The sequence below is a fragment of the Vicugna pacos genome, chromosome 6 (genome assembly GCF_048564905.1).
Source record: "Vicugna pacos chromosome 6, VicPac4, whole genome shotgun sequence".
Lineage (NCBI taxonomy): Eukaryota > Metazoa > Chordata > Mammalia > Artiodactyla > Camelidae > Vicugna > Vicugna pacos.
Genome location: NC_132992.1, coordinates 10,600,078 through 10,617,264, shown reverse-complemented (window position 1 = coordinate 10,617,264; position 17,187 = coordinate 10,600,078). Strand labels below are relative to the sequence as shown.

The 17,187-nt window shown below is 46.7% G+C and overlaps 1 protein-coding gene across 1 annotated transcript in view; it reads left to right on the top strand.

Annotated features, from left to right (window-relative positions):
• CGNL1 (cingulin like 1) overlaps positions 1-17,187 on the top strand; it is a 143,901-nt gene that overhangs the window by 109,158 nt on the left and 17,556 nt on the right. The window contains exons 9-11 of the mRNA XM_072962347.1: positions 10,178-10,384; positions 11,307-11,411; positions 16,356-16,508. Of these exons, the coding sequence (XP_072818448.1) occupies positions 10,178-10,384; positions 11,307-11,411; positions 16,356-16,508 (465 nt within the window). The remainder of the gene's footprint in view (positions 1-10,177; positions 10,385-11,306; positions 11,412-16,355; positions 16,509-17,187) is intronic.

Below are 17,187 nucleotides of genomic sequence, written 5' to 3'. Positions count from 1 at the left end.
TGGTCTGAGAATTTCTTTTTAAATATTTTGAATGACATGATTTCTACGACTTAGGGCCGATCGTCTCAGCATTTACAGAAGCATGGTAGCACGATGGGAAAGTTGAAGGATCAGCTTTGGGAAATGACAAGATTTCTGAGAAGGGAATGGTAGTGGTGTGTACTTGATTAGGCCCCGCTGGCTTCACACTGAGCCTTTGGTTTATCTTGGAGGGGTCCCCGCAGCTCCCCAGTAGGCAATGCCCTGGAGAACCTGCTTGTTTATCGTCTGTCTTCAGAAATCCTGTTCAACCTGTTGGGCGTGTGTGTGCTGACAGCAAGCTGATTTTAACCATTTATGAAACTGAGCTGTCAGGGACAGTGAACCTAACTGGGTATCTGAGCCCTGCTTTTTTCCTGTCCCCACCTCCCAGTGTTTTCCTGGTGATGCAGAACTCTGGACTCCTGTCTCTGTTTGGGTGGAGTCCCTTCCGCCAGCCGGCAGCTCCTTGAAGGGTTGACTGCACTGCAGGAGGATGTTGGGTTTTATAAACACCTTTGACGTGCTGGTCACAGGATTAGTGGGAACTGTGGCCCTCATGGCGAGGGAAATGGTGTCTTACAGATGGGAGGCTCTTTTGATCTGGACACTGAAATGACCCAGAAACACTGGGGTAATTTTTTGTGAGAATTTTTGAAGGAGTAGTGTTAAAAAAAAAAAAAAAGAATGGCAGAAGCGTAGTTAAAAGTCTGTACCCCAGGGCTCTGTTTCAGAGAAGCCCTTGAAGCGCTGTTTTCGTGATACAATTGCATGTTCCTTTTCTCCCACTTTAAAGCAGAATGAGTGTGTGGACGTTGCTGAAGCCTCACTGGGCAGGTGTGGGTCTTCCTCTCCCCTCTGGCTGATGGTGGGCAGTTTTCCCTGGAGCTGCTGCCCTCCTCGGGAGAACCTGGTAGCTCACAGCGGAGATCAGAGGCGGAAGTCAGAGAACTCAGTTCAGACCCTGGTTTATGACTTTGGGCTGCATGACCTTGTATGTAGCTGTCATCAGCTGTCATCATCTTACCGTGTGCCTGAGACATTGCCGCATGCTTAGCAGAACGTCTCCATTCATCGCTAGCACAACGGGGAAAACCAAGGCTTAGAGACAAGCAAGCAGGACCACTTCAGGTCCTGCAGCTCCAGGGCCTGAACGATTTTTGTTTTGTTTTTATTGAGGTAACATTCACAGAACATAAAATTCCCTGTTTTCAGCATTTTAAAGTGTACAATTCACTGATGTTTATATATTCACAAGGTTGGGCAACCACCACCACCATGCAAGTCCTAAACCCATCAATCACCCCCAAACGAAGCCCCTTACATCCCAACTTCCCCCTTCCCCAGTCCCCTGGCAACCACCAGTTCACTGTCTTGCTCTGTGAATTTGCCTAGTGTAGATGTTGCATATCAGTGGCATCGTACCATGTGTTAAGGCCTGAATAGTTATTGAGTATGTTGCCTCGTGGGGATATTGCTTGACATTTTTGTGTGCAGAGTATTTTTTACCCTAGGTATTTTTATCCCCATGTAGAATATCTGTAGGTTTGTTGTGTGGCTTAAATGAGAACCTTTGTCAAATGTGTTGTCTGAGTAGACTTCTGAAGTATTTTATTAGCACAACTTTTGTCTTGAACCTGTGTCTGAATTACAGGCCACTCTGAGGCGAAATCTTACTGGTTTTTTAACTATTTAAAGGGAATTAAATATTGACTTACTTCACAAGGACATTATGAAGAAAACCAATGATATTTTTAGCCTATATAATCACCTCGTTACTCCAGGAAAAACTGGGTAATTTAATATAATTAAAAGGGAGTATCTTTTAGGTGGTTTTTAAGCAGGGAAATTACCACCAGGGCTTTGAAAAAACAGGATGTAAGCAAAATCTTCCTTAAGCCTCATAGTTCCAACTCGGTGAGTTCTGGCAGGTTGGTGACTGTGGAGAGAGAATGAGCTGGTAATGCTTTGTTCCATGGCAGGAAGTCGGTCTTTGGATGTAGTCCTTACTTCAAGATGCCATGGCAGGACCGGTGGTAAAATCATCTGAGTTTAGCTGACAGCATTTGAAAATGAAATTTAAGTATGATGTTGAAGGAGTAAAGGCTCTAGAATTCTTAGTTTAATGATTGCCGAATACTACCCAGTTTCTTCAAGTTCGTGCTGGAATCCCAGACTTTACAGCTGGCAGGGACATTGAAATCAGCTAGACTGACCATTTCCCGTTACAGAGAAGGGGACTGAAGGCACGTGGAAGTTAAATGACTTGCCTGAAGCCGTCGTTTCGTAAATTATTAGCAGAGTCTGGGAAACGGAATACTGACCTCCACTGTGTTTTGGCTTTGGAATCACCTTTCGTTGGAAATATGTGGGATTTTGGTCATGAGTATTCTCTGTGTCTTTACTATTTCCCTGACCACGTTCATTCCCTTCTTCCCATGCACTGCCCCCATCCACAAACAAACAAATAAAAAGAGCTTACATGGGGGCAGGTTCTAGCTCAAGTGGTAGAGCGCATGCTTAGTGTGCACGAAGTCCTGGGTTCAATCCCCAGTACTTCTTCTAAACATAAACCTAATTACTTCCCCCCAATAATATAAATAGATAGATAGATAAATAAATAAAGCAAGCAAGCAAGCTTATCAATGAGATAACTGTAACCTGTTCAGTTCTGAACTACAAGTATGTTGGGAAGGAATGGTGTTGACATTTGGGAAGTACACTGAGAGAAGTTTTGGAAACTCTGATGTAGCTCTTAGAGAAGGGGCTTTAAAAGGATGCTTTTCAATGGCTCAATCCCAGTTTCACCAAAATGGTTGTATGTGGGCTGTCAAAAAGAAGGAAGGAGAAACCCATCACTTCACATTGGTACAGGGACTTCAGCTTTTTGAAGCTTATGTAACTCTTTTGGAGGGCGGGGATTATCTGACCCATTTAGAGCCAGTTTTACCTGTTACACTTTTTTAAAGATGTGAATTGACTTTGGAGGGGTCATGGATTTGTGTAGGTCACAGTGTGAGCTGGCTGCACAGCCTGCTGTGGCCCCCAAGCCTCCTGATACCCTGTCCTGGGCACTGGAGTCATCCCAAGAAGCATAAAGGGCTAGGAGTGTGGGGACCGGAGCTGCTGACGTCTGCGGGAGGGCCCTGAGGTCTGAGGGCCTCTCTTCAGTCCTCACAGGAGGACCCACATACCAGTGCTGCTGGCACTGCCTGGGACCTTGTTAGAAGTACAGAGCTCCGGCCCTGCTCTGGGCTTCCCAAGTCAAAATGAGCATTTACAGAGATCCCCAGGGGAGTCCCATGCTCATTAAAGCAAGAAGTTCTGGCTTAGAAGCCTCATGCCAGTCAAGTTCACAGGTAACTAGAGGAAGCGATGAAGTGAGCAACTTGTGACTAAAAGATGCTGTTTCTGTTCCTAAATAGTTTACTGTTGCTCGGGTGAGGGGGATGCTGAAGACCTAACACAGGGGACCTGGCTCTCCACACATTTAGACTGAGAAAGGGACTAGTTGTTTGTGACCAGGTTCTCACAGTGGACGTGAAAGTGGGTATCCACAGCCGTGACGGTGAGAAGGTGGTGACCTGGCCTCGGGGACCACCAGCAGAGGTCCTGCAGGCTCACTCACTGGGATGTGGGGGCGGCCAGTGACGTGGAACCAACGAGCCAACATTCCATTCCCTGGATTCCCGGCTTCCACGCCTCAGCTGTTTTCCTCACTCAGCAAAAACGGGAGACAGAAAAGAAACAAAGGGGGCTGCAGCAGAGGCCTTGTTAATTAGTAAAATCTGATGTGTGTGTGTGTTGGGTCTGCGCTGGGACGGGCTGGGAGGGCCTCCTCCCATACGGTTGCTTTTTATCCCCTGGGAGCGAGTCTGTCTGAGGTGTCCAGTCTGTGCTCCTGCAGGGAAAGTGCAGCAACACCTTTGGGTCAGGAAAAACACTCAGATGTCAGCATTTGTGGCATTATTGTGGAATTTTGTGCTTGTCATGGATAAACATTTCCCCTGGCCCCAGGCGACAGTGTGAACATTTCTAACTGTGGGCGTTAACTCATGAAAATGTGCCAGCTTCTAAGCAAGTCATTATTTGCAGTGAATGGCAGTACCAGGCAAAGACTAGGGTTTTGCTGTTTTTTGGTTTGTTTGTTTTTGTTTTGGTTATAACAATTAGACATTCCGCCTCTACCCCCCTTTTTAAATCAGTAACTGGAGCATATGGTTAAAAGTCAATTATTTTAGAAGTAGTGGAAATGTAACAATTCAGCACGTTGAAACATGCTGTTTGTCTGTTTTGGAAGAATTTTCTTAGTTGCCATCTGTTTGCCAGACCATCCTCAATTGGGAAATTGAGCTAAATTGTTAATGAATTAGCCAACCACGAAACCTGACTTGCCCTTAAAATAAAAAGGGATCATGTAATTTGGGTGGTACAGTTGCCCTGGAAAGACTGTTAGAAGATCTCGATTCTCTCTTTTGAGAAATCCAGGCTTGATACTGAGCTGGTCAGAATGTACAGGTGATAGTGTGAAGCCAAGTCTGAGGATTTAGAACCACAGCCGGTGAGCTGGGCAAAATCCTGACCTTTTGGGAAGTACATGTGGGTTTTTGTCCTGGTCATAATAGCAGTAGCAGCCACAAGAGCCGTCGCCTCATTTAACTGGATGTTTACAGTGGTGTGGGCAGGTGACCTGTTCCCTGTCTACAGATAAGGAGACGAAGGTTCTGCGGGGCCAGGCCCAGTGAAGGGCCCCTGAAGGAGGCACAGTCTGGATTTGAGTCTAATCTGGTTGACTAACTGCAGGACATCCCGCTCCTTTCTCTACACTCTTAGATGCGCATTTTTAAAATTAAAACTGGGAGTGCCATTCTTGAGATGATGTATGTCTGTGTTACTCAGGCTACGATGTGTGTGAGTGTGCTGGGTGGATGGGGACGAGAGTGCTTGGCAAAGCTTCAGGGTGAAAGTGGTCCGTCTTCCCGGAACAGCAAGGACACAGTATCGTAATACGAAAAGAACCATGGAGTGGAATGAAAGTTACACTGTTGACTGCAACGTGTACGTGCGTTTTTGATGGAGATATCCCAAGCCTTGAAAGCAGTTCTGTGCAGTCCCTTGGGTGTCTCTTGTCACCCTGCATTGGACTTCTCTGCCTTAGGATTTGCTTGGGTGGAAAATTTGGAGAAGCACTCATGTAAATGCAAGTCCTGGGCCATCTGGGCCTTTTCTACTCTCCCAGCTATATGTGGTGAAAAGGAATTTCTTAACTCTGTAAACCAGTGTGGGAGAGTTGGCGCTCTGCTCTGTTTGTGCAGCTGCTCCCTGGCTCCCACTCTGCTCTCTTTCATGGCCCAGAAGTATCCGCGGATGTTCTGGGGAGGGGTTTCTGGAGGCTGGAGGAGGTGAGAACTGGGCTGGGCAGGTGGTTGTCCTTCGGTGCCTGTGGCCGTTGGTGGTCTTTTCAAAGGAAATGTATATTAATTTAAACATTTTTATTATTCCTTGAATTTCCATACTTCAAAATTTAAAACTTATATAAGAGGGTTCAAAATGGAACAACTCGCTCCGCTTCTTTCCATAGCCCCAGTTCCCTTCCTCACAGCCAGCCAGCGTGACCAGTTTCTTGTGTATCCAAGTAAATGCGTATTTATCCCCATCACCTTCTTTTTATACAAACAGAAGCACGCCACGTGTACTGCTACTCTGTTCCTTGCATTTTCCTCACTTAATCTTGTTCCTTTTTTCCCCCAGCTGCATGGGATATCATTGAACTGATGTAACTTATATAACAAGTGCTTGACTAATGGACATTTGGTGTTTTTCAGTCCTTTGTTATTTAGTACTGCAATGATAATCATGCTTATTTGCGCACATGCGGCATCAGGGCTAGAAGAGTATTTGCTGGGTCGAAGGGAAGGTACGTTACAGTCCTGATTGATTCTACCCTGTGGCCCTCCAGGAGCTCTTACCAGTTTCTAGCCCTGCCAACGGGGGATGAGAGAGCTTGTTTCCTTACACCACTTACGCTGTTACCCGGCCTTTTGACCTTGGCTGCCTGATAGGTGAAGAAATTATCTCGGGGAGATTTTAAAGGATGGTCCAGTCTTGAAAAACAAGAGAACAGAGCACATTTGCTGCATTGTGGCGATGACCTAGCACGGTGTTCCCAGCCTTTCGGAGTGGAATTCGGAGTTGATTTTTGTTAACTCTTTCTGACTGCTTGTATGAGCAAAGAACAGTCAAGGTAGTAAAAGGCAAATCCATGTGATCTTTCTACAAGTAGATACTCTGTAGGGGGTATGATGTGGCTAAATGAGTTGTTAGAAACTGTGCACTCTTTGGTTCTATTTGATGGAACTTCCTCCCTAAGACTGTGTGACATACAAGACTTAAGATCAGAGAATCACAGAAACGAAGTACTAGCAGCTTAAGTGAGGTCAGCAGTGTTTGTCCCCAGCGATCTATCAGAGAGGCTCTTTACCAGCTCTGGTCCAGGGGGAGTGCTGCTGCCCTTGCCACAGCCATGAGATACAAACCTAAGCACTTGGAAGAGATGGAGCACAGATCATGGTTGAGTGTTGGAAGGGCTTTTGGAGTTCTCGAGAAGCCACAGAGAAGAACTTGCATGCAGGACTTGCCTTGAACAAAGGGATGTGATTTTTACTCTTTTAGATTCCAGCACTGCTACAGGCAAATTAGATATGGTTTCGGGAAAAGCAACTTTATCCTGTGGGTTTTATCTAAAATAATGTACTGGGGGGGGAGTGTTTTAGGTAGGGGGTGGTAGAGGGCAGGAACTGGGGAGAGGCTCTAGAAAGGTTGGCCAATGGAGGCTTAAGTTAAATTTATTTGTAAGCATCATGTGGTCTACCATACTATGAAGACAGAGAAGAACTATCATTTTACACATAGTCAGATCAGGACTAAGTATCTAGGGGAACGTCCAAGTTCCCCTAGAGTCACACTTAGCCTGTGAAACTGAGAGCTAGGATCAGAGCAGACCCCTGCCGGCCAGAAGCTGAGGGATAACCTGCAGGTCCACCCTCCTGGCCCAGATGGACTCAGGCTGTGCCCCGCAACTTTCGAACAGAGGAAATGCCAGATTCTAAACATCAAAACACAGCGCAGGGTCCTTTATCTAGCATGTCAGGGTGCCAGGTTGGCCCAAGTCCAGCTTAAGCCAGATCTGGTTTTCAGAATCTTGTACTTCCTGAGATTTCTGGGTGGAGGAAGGATCACTGCCTGCACTTGGGAGAGTTCTTCACTTTACTAGAAGATCTAGGCAGATGTCTTTAGTCTCTTCCTCTCATTAGTGCCTTGGCAGAGCTCAGATCTTCAGCCCCTCCGTCTGACTCAGGCTCCAGGCTTCCTTGGTCTCCCCCCTCCCCCCCTTTTTTTAGACCAGCTGTGTTGAGATACATAACATAGAATTCAACTAAAATGCAAAAGCATTGGATTTTAGTGTTTCCAGAGTTCTGGAACTATCACTACAGTTAACTTTAGAACATTTTCATCACCCCAAAAAGAAACCCTGTGCCCTTTCGCCATCATCTCCCAGTCTTCCCATTCCCCTCAGCCCCACGCAGCCACCAAACTACTTTCCATCTCTATATATTTGCCTATTCCAGATATTTTATATAAATGTCAATACGTGGCCTTCTATGAATGACTTTTTTCACTTAGCGTGTTTTCAGGCTTCATCCCCGCTGTAGCAGGTATCAGTATTTCATTCCTTTTTAGAGCCAAATAATATTCCATCATACAGACAGACAGGCCATGTTTTGTTTAGCCATTTACCAGCTGATGAGCATTTGGGTTGTTGCTGCTTTTTGGCTACCATGAATAACGCTCCTGTGGGATTTTGTTTTTGCAAGATTTTGTGTGGCCATAAGTTTTCATTTCTCCAATTAGGACTGGAATTGCTGGATCTTATGATGACTCTGTTTCACATTTTGAGGAACTGTCAAGCTGTTTTCCAAAGTGGCTGCACCATTTTGCATTCTCACCGGCAATGTATGAGGGTTCTGATTTCTCTCTACCCTCCCCAACCTGTGCTGTTACCTGTCTTTTGGGTATAGCCATCCTAGTGGGTGTGAAGTGGCTCATTATGACTTTGATTTACATTTTTCTAATAAGTAGTGATGTTGAATGTCTTCTCAGGTGCTTATTGGACTTTTCTGTGTCTTCTTTGAAAGATGTCTATTCGGATCCTTTGCCCATTTAAAAAATTGAATTATCTTTTTAATATTGAGTTGAAGAATTCTTTGTAGAGTCTAGATATGGGTCCTTCATCAGATACGTGATGTGTAAATATATTCTCTCATTCTGTGGGTTGTCTTTTCACCTTCTCGTTGGTATCAATAGCGGCACAAAAGGCTTTAATTTGGATGAAATCTAATTTATCTTTTTTCCTTTTGTCACTTGCGCTTTTGATGTTGTATCTAAGGAGCCTTGCCGAACCCAAGCTCATGCTATTTACTCCTGTGTTTTCTTTTAGGAGAGTTTTGTAGTTTTAGATCTTGTTTGAGTCTATGGTCCATGTTGAGTTAGTTTTTACGTGTGGGTGTGGTGTAAGGAAGGGGTCTGATTCCGTTCCTTTGCCTGTGGACGTCCAGTTATCCCGGCACCATTTGTTGAAGACTCTTCTTTCCCCATTGCATTGTCTTGGCTCCTTTGTTGAAAATCTGCTGATATTGTAAATGTTGGGTTTATTTTTAGACTCTCAGTCCTGTCCAGCTGAACTACGTGTGTCCGTACACCAGCACCACAATGTCTAGACAACTGTAGCTTTGTAATCTCTTATCTCTTAATGAGGGAGTTAGGAAAGGGTTGGCAATCTGGACTTTCCTCTTTCTTTCATTGGTAAGATCAGTTACTGAATTTTTTAGATTCCTCCTCAGGCTTTCAGCCACACTTTATTTCTCCTCATTCATCTTGCTGGTTCCAGTGGGAAATGATATCCAAGGAGTTCTGAGAAATCCCAGCTGTTGGGCACCTTAGTGTTCTCGTAGCAGTGCCAGTTAACCATGTTCTGACTCAGTAGCTTGATTCTGAGGAGTTTTCCCAGATGCATAGAATTAAACATTTGGGTTGTGAAAGATGCTCTGGTTTATGAAACTCTGTAATTGGTGAAGTTCAAGATATATAACTTACTGTACTGTTAAAAGATTTAAAGCTCTTTATGAAAGGCTATGCAAGGAAGCAATTCCAGTGGATAGCTTTCCCCCGTGGGCCATGACGTAGCCTTCGAAGCCAAATCGTGCCCTCCCTGGGCCTCTCTTACCTCCCAGGCACCTGCCCTGCTGTTTCGTGAGCGTTGGGTTTATTGGTATTGGCATTTTTGCAGTAAGGGGAAAATGGAAGACGAGGGGTCTGCCGGGAAAGGTGGGACTCTGGACCGCCTCACTTGTTGTTACTCTAAGTTGCAGAGCCAAAAGATAAAAACACCTGTGTGACATCTGGAATTAACAGTAATCATCCTGTAATTTTTGCCATTTCTTTCCTTTGCAGGTAATAGTACCTAGAGCTGGCACTATGAACTGTGTCATAATTTAAGCAAATTTTAACTTCTGTTTTGTATTGGACATTTAAAAAATCTCTAAGCAGAAATTGCCCTTCATCAGGAGCTTCTCCCAATGTGGGGAGGGGTCAGGGAAGTGAACTCACCAGAAGGCAGTGGTTTACCAGAACAGATTCCGGATTGGGTCTGCCTGAGTGCATTTCCTCCTAGTGAACGTGGACAAGTTCCTCAGTCTACCCAAGGCCCAGTTACTTCGTCTTTAAAATGGTGATAAGAATAGTACCCACCTCCAAGAGTTATTAAAAGGTTGACATTTCATGTCACGGACTTAACATAGGCAAAGGAGGACAAGCTTTTTGTGTAGAGCGCCAGACAGTAAATGTTTCAGCCTTTGGCCACAAGTCCTGACACTGCTGATGCAGCACAAAAGTGGTCATAGACAGTGTGCCTGCGTCCCAGTAAGACTTTATTTTAATAACGGTGGCGGGCCGGGCTGGGCCTGCAGGCCGTGGTGTGCCGATCCCTGGCTTAGCACGGGGCCCAGCACGGAGTGGTTTGAGTAAACGTCAGCCATCCTTGAAGCTAGGGGCTGCACTTTATCCCTGGTTCCCACACTCACCTGCTCCGTGTCTTGAACAGAACGTCGAGGTCCTGGCCAGCCGGAGCAGCAGCGCAGAGCAGACCCCGGTGGGGGTGGAAGTGCGCGTGAAGGCTCTGCAGGAGGAGAGTGAGAAGCTGCGGGCCTGTGTCGGAGAGCTGGAGCGGACAGTCGCGCGGCTGCACAGGCAGATTGCTGACATGAAGGGCGATGAAGCCAAAGTGAAGGAAAAGCTCAAGAAGTTCGAGGTGAGGCTCCCTGGGCTTTAAGTCCAGGCCTGGCACCCGGGGAGCCTTCCTTCCTGTGTACTCGGCTTGAGAAGCAGAAAGGGATTTGTTATCATAATTGAGTAGGAAAGGTCAAGGCCATCGTGAACATCTCTTTGCAGGCCATTTCTTTTGTTCCTCTCCGGGTGGTGCAAATGGGAGATGGGCTTCGAGAGAGGCCTGGGGAGGCGGCTGATGGGGTCGGGGTGGGAAGCCCAGGTAGAGGCCCGGGAATCCCTGTTTGCCCAGACATCAGACGTGCTCAACCTTTTGACACTGAACAGAGGCCTCCCAGACTCCCAAAGATGCCATCTGAACACTGCCCTCAGGCCCATTCTCACTCATGACTGTTGATTCTTTCCATAACATTTGGTTGTCAGCTTTTGAAGTCACACAAGTTTTAACACACCGATTATCTGGTTTGCCAGATCGCTGGAAGTAGAAGGCAGTTAGCAAGAGACACGCACCAATGGTGGTGAGAAATGGCAGCTGACAATGAAAGGGGACAAAAGAAATGTAGAGGGAGGTGTATTCCAACAGAAAGTCCCCAGATGGTCATGCGTCAGCATCACCTGGAATCCTTTTCTTAAACTGTGTGCTTGAGTTCTTTTGATACCTGTTGTTTCTGAAGCTCTAGCACTGAGGCTGGATATTTCTATTTTCAAAAAAGTCATCCCAGGTGACTGATTCAGGTGTGTGCATCTGGCTAAGTACGGGACTGCAGACAGGCCCACACATCTGAGAACACGGCTGCCGTGTGCCATCCTGGGCCCCTGACGGGCACGTCGTCACCAGTCACCTGGCTGTGTCTGTGGCTGTCTCCTGCATGCCTCTTACGCCACCAAGTCAGCTTCATGGGCACAGCACACATCTGGGGGTGCACTGACCCCGTGTGTCATTGTAGGGAGAAACTCGGCAATTAGAGGAGGCCCTTGTGCACGCGAGGAAGGAAGAAAAAGAAGCCACGTCAGCCAGAAGGACCCTGGAGAGTGAGCTGGAAGATGCTCAGGTAAACATGGAGGGCTGTAGGCTTCATCCCCCACAGAGGAAGCCAGAGCTGCATGTGCAGGCTGCATGGGTCCTCTGCTTCTAGGTAGCCCCTTTTGTAGTGATAACCATCCTGGACTCATGCTGTCCATTTAGACCTGTGGTTCTTATCTGGGTGGCATAGCAATGTCTGGAGACATCTTTGTGGTCACAGGTTGGGGGATATTTCTGGCCTGTACTGGGCAGAGCCCAGGGATGTGTTTCCACATCCTTCCTGTTCAGCACAGGACAGCTCCCACAGCGCCAAATTCCCCGCATGTCCAGAGCGCCAAGGTAGAGGAGTCCTGCTCTCGACGTTAAAGAGCCTGACAGCTTTCAAAAAATAAAATGTGAGTTGTGTGAAGAGGCCACCAGCTCTGTGGCCGAAGCCTATTTCCTTTCTCCTCTGGGCAAACAGACTCATCAGAGTACAATCCTTCAAGATGGCTATTGAAGGAGCAGGAAGAAGTCGTTTCCTTGAAGTTAGATAGCTATCTGAACTCAAAATCAGTAGATTCTTAGAAAATTAGATTTCCCCATTTGAAGGTTAGAAAGATTGTTTGAAGTACATTCTTAAAGAAAAGAGAAAGGTCTGCACTGAGGTTCTAAGCTGACTTTGCACAGTGACCTCTGCCTGATTCAGATGTGTCCTTCCTTCTACCTGCTCTCGGGTTTTAAAGAGCCAGCTGCACCAGGCATCCCTCAGGCAAGTTTCTCAGGAGGTAAAAGGCAGTGTTTTTAAGCAGTGGTCTTAGAGGAGGCTGTTAAACTTTTCCATCAGGACTTGCTTGCCCGGCAAGGTCTGGGGAGGGGGGGTGGCACATGAAAAGTGTCAGGTGCTGAGTCAGGATTCAGATTTATAAATACCTAACTGCAGCTTGCCTTCCACACACAGCCTCATCTCCTCGGGGCTAGAGGAGGGGAACCTGCTGGTACAAGGGTTCACTCTGGTCAGCTGAGGCTCCACAGCTCTCGCCCCCAAGTCCCCGCTCTGCACCTTCTCTCTGGCTGCGACAGGGACCGTGTTTTTACACGTAGTAAAGCTTGTTTTTTCCAAATGTTGGTGTTTGACTGTTCTCTTTTTGGATTTTCCTTCCTTCTTTCCTTCTTTCCTTCCTTCCTTCCTTTCTCTCTTTTCTCTCTCCCTCCTTCCCTCCCTTTCTCCCTTCCTTCCTTCCCTTTTTTCTCTCCTTTTCCTTCCCTTTTCCTTTGTTACAAACCCTTGTTTGGCTGCTTTTCTGTGAATGGCAGTGTCACTGTGCTGCTGTTTCAGGCTTGTGATGGCTACAACCCAGCAACCAAAGTTTCAGGGTTTAAATCTCTGAACTAGCTGGGGACAGAAAGAGAGGAAAACATTTGTACTCTACAAAAGATCTGCACCTTTGTCATCACGTCCACACCAGGCACTGGGTACAGCCATTATGGTTCCGTCTGTATCACCCGTTGGTCAAGCCAGAAAGTTTCACACAGAAGGAAGTGGTTCACCAGCTGTGAATCTGCAGCTCAGAGGGAATTCAGTGGGGAGAACAGATCATGGCCTCAAGGCCTAAAGATCTGAATGTAATCCCCACCCACCCCCACCGTCCTTGCCTTGGAAGCGATCCCTGACGTGTTACTTTTGTGCAGGCCTGTTTCCCCAGCGGTGCTGAGATGGCAAGAATGTTTCGTGCAGCCTGTGGCTGTGCTAACCGGTGGTGGCAGCATAATCCAGCAAGAAGTTTAAAAGGGCCCAACAGCCTCAGCATCTTTATCTGAATTATCTGGTCTCTAAAGTAGTGATATGAAAAGTGCACCAGCACTCAAAAATCCTTTGCCTTCTCTCAGATTGGGAACCGGGCTCCTTTAGTTCGCTGACTCTTTCTGCCTACCTCTCCCAGAGCTGGCAGCCGGAAGGGTGCTTACCCCCTAGAGCAAGAGGAGAGAAGAACTTTTTCTCTTGAGCATTTTATGTTTTGGAATCTTCGTGCCTTTAACAATCTGTTGCATCTTCTTGTGTAAATATGTCTTTACGTAGTAGCTGAAGACCACGTGAACTTAGGTCTAATTTATCGCGGCTCTGTCAGAAAGTGGCAAAGGTTCTTACAGGGGATGCTGTTCTTGGTTTGCCTCAGCCCTGCCACTGGGTTTAGGATTGTGCTGCTGTGTAAATCTACTTGAGCTGCATTCAAGGCAGAACCGCCTCTGCTTCCCTTGAGAAATTACTTCTGCAGGTGGGAAAGCCGTAGTTCTTTCCTTCAGGGAGGGCTAGCGGTGTGTGGTGTGTATGCCTTCACCTCCCGTCCTCTTGGACTTCTGTGTATTGAGACCACAGAATAAGAAAGCACCACTGCTTTTGCTGTCCATGGTTGAGGTGTGACAAGGGCTTCCTTCTGATCAAGTTTGTCATTCCTTTAAGCCCGTAGGCTCACCTGCCACTTGGTTATTGTTAATACGGACGAGTCTGGGCCTTGCTCAGCCATGTAGTAAAAGACTCTGCATCCATTGACAGTTAGTGGTCCCCAAGCCCAAGGGTACTCACTGTCCACCCGCCAACCTTGCGTTTTGAGTTCTCTGACCTGATACATTTTCTTTAAAGTTTTGTCCCAAATCAGTGCTGCTGTTGGTGGAGACCATTTCACTCCTGACTCCTCAAAGCAAAGTTACCAAGTTTGCTGCTTTTCTTTTTGTGTGAATTTGAGACATTTTCTCAGCAGTGACATATTGGAACATATTTCTTGAATAAGTGAAGAGGCAGAACATTGTTCTAAATGGCATTTCTAAACTTGATCATCTGTTAGAATTATCTGGGTAACTTTCAGATGCAAATTCATGGGTCCCACTCTAAGAAGAATTGTGATTCCATCAGAAACGGGTAGATTCTGCATTTTACATAAGGAGTCCACCACCCTTTTTTGGTGATTCTGATATATGAAGTCTTCAGACCACTTTTGGGGGTAGGTATTAATTTTCAATCACTGAGTTTTTACCGTATACCTAATAGTGAATTTGGGCTATGAGACACACCCAGATAGAAAATCTATTTCTATCCTTTACAGATCTTACCACTCTGCAGTAGAGACAAGCATACAAGAAATACTTTTAAAATCATTTAGCAAAACTATTCTAGGCAAATGTGTGTGTGTTAAGGTTACGGGAAGGTGTTGGCCAGGCCCCAGGCTCTGAGGGGTTGAGCCTGGGGTATCTCCAGGGGCACCGCAGAGCCAGGTCAGGCGGGGAGCCCTCCCTGAGCCAGGGTGAGGCAGAAATGCACTCACCATATGAAGGTGGGATGGAGCCCCTGGGGCTGGGATCCAGAAGGAAGAATGAGGGAAGCTGCTGGGATCTGCAGGGGAGGGGTTGAGTTGGATCCTGATGGTTCTACAGGAAGGCATCAATGGCCCTCCATATCTTTTGTTTTTCAGGAATTGATATTTTGAGATACCTGTTCCTGAGAGTTTTCTCCCACACGACAGAACCATGCCTCACTTACCTTACGCCATCTGTGTGCCGCCCCCTGTCCCCAGCACCACTAAATCAACCGCAAACACAAGTCCCAGGGGCTGACCCTTTCTCTGGTGTGTGCCCAGCTGGAGGTGGTGGGATGCACTCCCGCTAATTGCCCCACACTGAACTCCTGATTACCTTTCTTTTACCACCTTCTTTTCCAACTGCTTTTGTTGATCTTGGTCCCTGCGGCAATTAACTTCAGCAACCCGGCTGTGTTGGCTGTTCCTCTGAGCGCAGCCCTCCACGGGTAGCTTTTCTGGCCCCAGGTCATGTGGTTGGCCAGCTTTGCAGAACTAGGAGTGCCTGAAGTTGATTTGTGAATGTTTTTAAGATGCCTGAGTTACTGCACGTGACAGCATCTCGTAAACTGTTGAGCACTGTGCAAATGTAAACCACTGCCTTTTTTACAGGCTTTGTAGGGACACGAGACTGAGTGAGTGGATCCTAAGTGGTACCTGTGCTTAATGCACGTTCAGCCCGCAGTAACTAACATTTTTTCAGATGATCGAGCTCATGTTTGGGTCATTCTGAGCTGTGCCCCCTCCTTGATATCCTTACGCGAAAGGTCTTAATGCCTAGCCACTTAAAGACGCCACCGTAATCTTCCTAAGATATTTTAGGTTGGTTGGTTTTAGCATTGCATGTTTTTTACATAAAGGACATCGGTCTGTGTGATGCTGTGAGATGAGAGCCCCAGAGGAGCCCAGGGGAAACACTGTACCCAAGATGGTGCATTTCATGATAAGTGCTAGTATTTGGTGCTGATTCACTGAATAACTACCCACATGCACTTTTTCTGACTAATGTCTCTTCCATTTAGTACCTTCTGTCCATCAGGTTCATTATCCTGTGCACTACCAAGTTCCTTTTCTTCTGTATATGAGTCCAACCCATGGATTCTGTTGATTATAACTCCCTCTACCCAAGTGGATTCTTGGCCTATGGGACAATGTACTCTTTTCTTACAGATTCATTTTTAGCTGTTGTAACTAAGAGTCACGTACATAGTAGAGAAAAGTCTAGAACATCAGGTGCAATGCTGCGTACTGCAAGATGTCATTTGCCATTTAGGTTTCCTAGTCTAATGTATAACTTTACCTTGGTTTTCAGGCGTGAACTCTGTCAGATTTTTGGACACTATCCTGAATCACCACCTCCAGCAGCTTGGGCCATTTTCCGTATTTCTGTAATGCATCTTTTGTCTGCCCCTTCATTCCTGTGTGTATTTTTGCTAAAGTCAACTTTGCATTTTGGTCCCTGAGTTTCAGAACCAACAGTGTCCTTGTGTCTCTGTGATGGCTTAATTTTGATCCTTTTCCTTATCACAGATGTAACAGGGCTGGTTGCTTTGTGGTGTGGCTGTGATGCTGCCTCTGCCACCTGTTCATGTGGCTGACCTGGTAGGTAGGTGACAGAGCGGTCCTTCTTCTGCCGTCTGCAGAGAAATCTGAGTCGGGCCATCCAGGAGCAGAAGCAGTTGTCTGAGAAGCTAAAAGATGAGACCGAGCAGAAGGAGCAATTAAGGAGACTGAAGAACGAAATGGAGACAGAGCGATGGCACCTTGACAAGACCATTGAGAAACTGCAGAAGGAGGTGAGGGGGCAGGAGGAGGGAGAGGCTGTGGGGCCCAGCCACCCGCCGCCGCATCCCCCCCGAGCCTGGCAGAGCTGAGGAGACCTGCAGTGTGTCTCAGCACAGTGTCAGGGATTTGCAGATCCCCTGAAGCAGCTCTTCAGACTTGTTGATAATCCCAGTTACAGGGAAACTGGTCTAGAAAATGCCTGTACCCCCTGGATCCTGGGACCAGGTCCTCTCTTCAGGTACTCAAGGAAGCCTGTCATGTCAGTGCAGACTTCACAGATATTTCCTGAACCAGAACCCCTGTCTTTGTGCATCATCTATGCATTTTTACCTCTTTCTTGTCCAAGAGTACAAAAGGCAGTTTTAAAGCTTGGTACTTGCTGGCCTTCTGCTCATCTCTGCACTAAAACACCCAGAAGGGGAGCCTGTCAGCTCCCTGCAGTCCAGAGCTGACTTGAGTACTTGCCGTTTTGTGACACCTGCTGTGTGCACTTTCCCAGCTATTCTGTATCTACTTAGAATTCTGTCTCTATCTGTGTATCGTTTTAATTCTCACTACAACCCTGCAAGGTTAAGATTACAGTTTCAGTATGTTTACCGAAGACACTGCAGAGGCCCAGAGAAGGGAGGTGATGCCCCCTTCATGAAGCTGGTAAGCGGCAGGGGAAGGATGCGACCCAGGACTAAAGAT